Source organism: Orbicella franksi, chromosome 3, assembly GCF_964199315.1.
Source record: "Orbicella franksi chromosome 3, jaOrbFran1.1, whole genome shotgun sequence".
Lineage (NCBI taxonomy): Eukaryota > Metazoa > Cnidaria > Anthozoa > Scleractinia > Merulinidae > Orbicella > Orbicella franksi.
In genome coordinates this window covers 7,226,376-7,232,500 of record NC_138147.1, presented here as the reverse complement: position 1 = coordinate 7,232,500, position 6,125 = coordinate 7,226,376, and the positions used below count along the sequence as shown (strand labels likewise).

Sequence of the window (6,125 nt, the reverse complement as noted above, 5' to 3'; positions counted from 1 at the left end):
TTGATTTGACTGTAAGTCACAAAAAAATTGTCAAACACTTTTTATGTATAACAAGAAACACAGGACAAATTTGCTCAGACCATACAGTATCTCTGAGCTGCCATTTTGCAGGATTGGGCGAAAAACATGGGAAAATTTTGGTTTCCGCTTGTGTAATGATTATTAAACTGTAATGGGTCTGACAAATAGTTACAAGTACTGTTATTATTTCCTTTAGACCTTGCTGAAAGTGATATTATGTATACTAAGACAATTACAGGAAGTGGGAGAGAAGACTTTAAGGACAAAACAATTCTCATTCTTGGGGGAGGAGATGGTGGTATTCTAAATGAACTCTTACAGTACTCCCCTAAGTTTGTTACAATGGTAGATGTATCCTTTCAATTATTTAGGACTGGTGCAGTTGATTTAATTTCACTGTCATTGTATAAATCAAAACATCCTTTTTAAAGATACGATTTTAATTACAGTTTATTCAGTTGTTTCATTTGCACTGTATTTTATGTTAAAATTTGGTCCTTAATTTTCATCTAATGATAAATACAAGATTGATGAAGAAGTCGTAAACTGTGCCATAAGATATCTACGCGGGATATGTGGGGACTCTTTAGATAACCTTTCTGGTGAACATCATAAGGTGGATAACAACATTATGATACATTTATATACAGTATAAAAATAGCATGCAAGCTTAAATTAAATTAAGGTTACTCATTGAATTACATTGTTATCGTTGTTGATTAGTTTTCTTCACAAAGTTCTTTTGGTGATGTGCATGGATGGACAAATTTTGAAAAATATACATGTACCAGGCATGTTCAAGGTTTAAAAACAATATAGATAATTAAAAATATTTGCAAGGGAACTTTTTCAGGAGCCAGAGGTCAATTATCTCTGGGGTAAAGAGAGAGATGACTTACTAGCCAAAAACGTTCTGCCTTTTTTGTATATTTTTTATTACTAAATAAATAATAATTTTAAATCTATTTTTTGGCTTTTCATAGCTTTTAAAAAGTTTTTTGCAAGAATTGTTAGTAGTATTTTGTAAAGTGATGTTTTCTGTGTCAAGACATTAGAAGTGTTTACTTGATTTTTATTGAAAATCATCTTTGTGTATCTTTTGTTTACACATGAATTTAAGATCAACCTTGTCAGGTTGACACTTAGCTTGTTGACTCAGGTTATGGCCCTATTCACCCAGAGGAGAGCTAGGACTACGATGATGATGATGTTGACTCAGGTCAACAAGATTGCTTGACTGGCTGACATGGTATTTTGTCCAAATCATCAGCACTAAATTTTAAACCTACTTTAGTAGTTGTTGCAATATTTGCAATGTTCAGTCGTTAACAAAGTATACCTGACATTAAAAATCGTTATTACCATAGGTGCACATAGATGACTGCGTGAAACAGTTAGAACAATACATTAAGGAAGGCAGGACATTTGACTATGTCATCAATGATTTAACAGCCATTCCTGTAACCAAAGAACCAAGAGGTACATGTTTCTATTAATACCAATGTTCAGGGATTTTATAGCTAAGGAAAAAATAAGGCCTTTCTACAATACATGTACGCCTGAGATATTTGAAAAAGTAACTTCATTTTTATGGTGAGGCCTGCCATCCACACTAATCCGTCATGGAAACGGAGCTTTTTGAAAACGCTCTTCAAATCAGAGGAATTTGAAAACAATGACTGTGTGTTTTAGTTTGGACAGAAAATGTATTGAAAACAGAGCTTTTTGAAAATGATGGCATCAGGATAATCACGTGATCTGTCCACCTGAGATTTCCTCAAGCACAAATCCAAAACAATGGGCGATAGTTGTGTTTTCATATTTCTCTGGCTTACCGGTAGTGTGGACAGAAAACATTTGCTGTGTTTTGAGAGTGAAAAATGCTGTTTTCAAATTTCTTTGGTGTAGTCTGGACACTAGAGCTGGCTTGTTAACAAGCATCCTGAAATAGCTTTTCTGACCTTAAAGCTTAAACAATGCCCTAAGTCTTTGTTTTATGGTGAAGTTTCAGTTTTTTATGGTGAAGTTTCAGAAAATGTTGTCACATTTTCCTGCAGGTTCCTTGTGGGATTTTTTGAAATTAATTCTTGATTTGTCCATGAAGGTTCTCTCACCCAATGGAAAATATTTTACTCAGGTATGATTACATGACGTCTGCATCTCATCACCTCAGTGGGTGGGTGGATGGGTGGGTGGGTAGGTGAGTTGGTTGCTTCATTGTTTGGTTGATTTTATATGAAGGGAATGGCCATTCCCCATAAAAAAATTGGCATGACTGAGGTAGTCCATCAGCCCTTTTGGAAGGTTCTGCAACGTCAAGGACTCTTTCAAGGGTTTATATGATGACCTTACAGAAATCTTGTGATTCAGAAATGCTGAGCAATCCGAAGTTTTCTTACAACACTTATTAGCACTTATTAATATTACTAGTTATATCTATGGTTAGCGTCTTGCAGTTACTGTACACCATCATCAATAATCCATTGTGTGCTTATTATTTCAGGGTAACAGCTTTAACAAGCCGGAAGCATTACTAATGTATGAGCAACAGTTAGCTAAGCTTTCATGTCCTGTGGAGTACAGAAAAGAAGGTGCATTTGTACCCTCCTACCACGAAAAGTATCTTTTAATCAAGTAATCTAGATTATGAGCCTGGATTGTCTAATTAGACCAATCAAGTTCTGCTGCAAAGGGCTAATGATGTGTCCATAATGAGACCGGAAGCAACTACAAACACAGTGGGTTGTTATCTGTAGAAACTGCTTCATGATGCCTTGAATTTACCCGTAAATATAATAATTCTGTTTTTCATTACACATTCCACTCCATACTTACAGCTCTTCCAGCACAACCATTTGGGGCGAAAGCATGTGGAGGCGCGGTGGCCTCATGGTTAGTGCGCTCGTCCTCGGATTGATAGGTCCGGGTTCAAGCCCTGGCCAGGCACACTGTGTTAAGTTCTTGGGCAAGACACTTAACTCTCACAGTGCCTCTCTCCACCCAGGTGTATAAATGGTACTGACGAATTGCTGGGGAAACCTAACAAATTGCGGGCGAGTGACCTGCGATGGACTGGCATCCCGTAAAGGGGGAGTAGAAATACTCCTAGCCGCTTCATGCTACAGAAACTGGGATAAGCTCCAGCAGCTATGAGCCAGTCAGCTCCAAGGCTTCACTTTTAGTTACGTGTACTTGTCCCTGGGCTCCTGCTCCTGCTCCTCCCTATCAGAATTTTCAATACACTCACCTTCTGTATATTTTTTCGCACTGGCCACTGATAAGTCCAGAAGGAAGTGCAATGCCTGCAGGCCATTATATTTGCCTAATTTTCATAGCACCCTGAGTCTGGTTAATACAGGTATGATTATCTCTAACTGTAATTTAAATCTGTAATCATTCTTCAGCCAGTAAAGTGGAGGTGTTAATCAGTAAAGTGCCTGCTACAGAAACCGGGCTAAGCTCCAGCAGCTATGAGCCAGTCGGCTCCAAGGCTTCACATGCTTTATCTTCACCTGTGAACAGGCTCTCTTGTCGAGGATGGAGCCTGTTCACAGGCTAGTTTTATTTGTGATCGAACTTGCGATTCGTGGACAAATTCTCACTGATTCCCCAGCAATAATTTTGGAAGTTTCTCCAGCAAAGTCTCTGGTACTTAATTCACTTACCCTTTACTTGCTGTCAAACTTTGGAAGGCTTGGCGACAAATCGTTGAACCAACCTTTCATTGAACCTAGCCTACCTGGCGAAACACCTTATGTGGAAAACCAGTAAAGCAAGTTTCTGCGTTAAGTGATGCCGACTGTAAGCAGAATAGACCATATTCATATTCTCGGTATTAGGCTGGAACTAGCTTGCAATGGAGGCTCATGCGGGGAATATCATTAAAAAGAGATTGAAGTCATTTGCATGTGAAAAAATCCCCGTATTAGCCTCAGTTGCAAGCTAGTTCCAATCCAGAACCGGGAATACGAATATCGCCTATTGAACCAACACAGGAAATTGTGGGGACAGGGGTAGGGGCTTGTCCATAGAGTTATATACTCTAATATTGCAATTAGGATTTTGTGTTTTTGTGTTTTCTACTTCAACTTCCTTGACTTGTGTGTGACAAATAGATGGGTATTCTACGAGATATGGAAAACAGATCAAAGTGGGAAGTCGTAACAGACAATACTTACTTCGCCTTGGAATGGACGTAAGCAATATTAATACAACAATATTATGATAGCTACAAAATAAAACAAGCTAGCGTTGTGTTCTTTGAGAGTGGAGAATGCTGCTGTCGCTATACTGTAGAAGGGTTAGAAATGTAAAAACTCTCTCTTTCCATTGAAAGCAGGTTGAATGGTTACGTTAAGAGATTTTCAACTTTTACACTGGGTAGAGCCGGTTCACGAGTGCGTCGCGCCAAAATGAATTTACAGAAGAAATGTACCAGCCTACATCAGAGATCTGGTGTGACTGATAGCTGAGAATTGTTTAGATTTTAAGTATCTGTCAGCTGACAAATAGCGCGTTTTTCAGCTTGTAGCTGATCCGAAATCTGCAAAATTTACTGATGCCAGAGAAGTGAGCTGAAAGTTTAATTGAAAGCTGAGAACTCAGCTAAACTGACTTAACTGAAAACAGAGCACCTCCATCCAGTACCTCGATATATCATTGTAAAGCTTATAGCACCAAGAATGATGTGGAATTAACTAGCGTCATATAAAATTATATAAGCAGTAATTAGTTTTAATTAGTGCCTATTAATTAAGAATGTTTATTAAACTGGCAAACTCACCTTATTTTGATCGTCCAAAAGGAACATTCGTGTACGTTTTTATGTGTGTTATGTATTTTGTGGCTTTATTAAAGGTGACCGAAAAATAAACGTGAGATAAATATAGGTCAAATATTTGGTTTTGCTCAAAACAAGTCTTTTTGGAAACTATTTAAACAGGAATAAAGAAAACTTGAGAATGTTTTTGTGACTTTCTTATATTGTAAAGACCTCAAATTTCCTCCAGTTTCGTGCCAAAAGTTAAGCCAGCTACTGAAAGTTAAGCTTTGTACACTGCATGTGCCGGAGAAATGTGATTTTCCTCTGCTCGTTTCTTGCGTTTTCTTTCAAGAGTCCTGCACATTCGAGGTCACGAAAACCCGCGGAAGCGGCGTTAAAATTGTGAAACTGCAAACAGGTTGTGGAACGGATGTAAAGTGTAGGGTGCGTTCCTTTGGGATGATCTGGATCAGGATCAGTGACCCAAGATCACTCGGATCATGTTGCATCAAAGGAGCCGATGAATCCGTGACCAGAGTGGATTCATCGGTTCCTTTGACGAACCATGATCCGAGTGGAGTTGGATCACTGATCCTGATCCAGATCACCCCAAAGGAACGCACCGGCCTATACACTTGAATTCGTCTCAATCTACTGGTGGTATATTACGAACTCCCAATGTGACCAGCTCCCGGTTGGCTTGATAGCTCAGTTGGGAGAGCATTGCACCAGTATCGCAGAGGTCATGGATTTGAATCCCATTCAGGCCTGAATTTTTTTCAGGCTTTAATGTCACAACTGTATAACCTGTATAACTGCGATGATCAGTCATGTCTTCATATCTTTCCCCGCAGTTCAAATACATGTATATGATCTTTCATATATTCTCGTGTACTGTAAAGATTTACCGCTTAGTCCCTCAAATTTGCTCCAGTTTAGTCCCTGAAAAGTTAAGCTTTGTACGGTGCATGTGTACGGAGACCTTAATGACTGTTATCCAACCAGTTTATCAGCTCGTAATTTGATTTACCATCGCTCGTTTTCTTACGTAAGTCTTGGACACTATAACTTAGTTCGAGGTCACGAAACCCGGAAGCGGAGTAACTCTGAAACTGCAAACAGGTGGTAGAGCGGATGCGAAGAGTAAATGAACTGGGCACGGAGAGGGAGCTAGCTACTTGTCCATGATCCAAACGGCGAGACAGAACAGTTTTCAGTTGAGCTGATCGAGCAATGTGCGAAACGCTTGATGATTCACGTTTTTGCAACAGATGGCGTGATCTAGGTAAACTAGTCTCCAGTCTGTTGATGTAATGCGGGACCCACATTGCAGCTTCCAGTG

The 6,125-nt window shown here is 39.1% G+C and overlaps 1 protein-coding gene across 2 annotated transcripts in view; it reads left to right on the top strand.

The window, feature by feature from the left end:
* LOC145480984 (spermine synthase-like) overlaps window positions 1-5,692 on the top strand; it is a 10,274-nt gene extending 4,582 nt beyond the window's left edge. Inside the window, exons 5-10 of one of the 2 annotated variants that reach the window (XR_014048577.1) lie at window positions 218-372; window positions 548-637; window positions 1,389-1,500; window positions 2,079-2,158; window positions 2,525-3,190; window positions 3,512-4,223. Coding sequence is in view for 1 of the 2 variants with exons in the window: in XM_081459336.1 (XP_081315462.1) it covers window positions 218-372; window positions 548-637; window positions 1,389-1,500; window positions 2,079-2,158; window positions 2,525-2,640; window positions 4,137-4,185 (602 nt within the window). In the remaining variant the exon portion in view is untranslated. Of the gene's footprint in view, window positions 1-217; window positions 373-547; window positions 638-1,388; window positions 1,501-2,078; window positions 2,159-2,524; window positions 3,191-3,511 lie in introns of both variants that reach the window. The other variant, XM_081459336.1, reaches the window with a different exon arrangement.
* The last annotated feature ends 433 nt before the right edge of the window (window positions 5,693-6,125 follow it).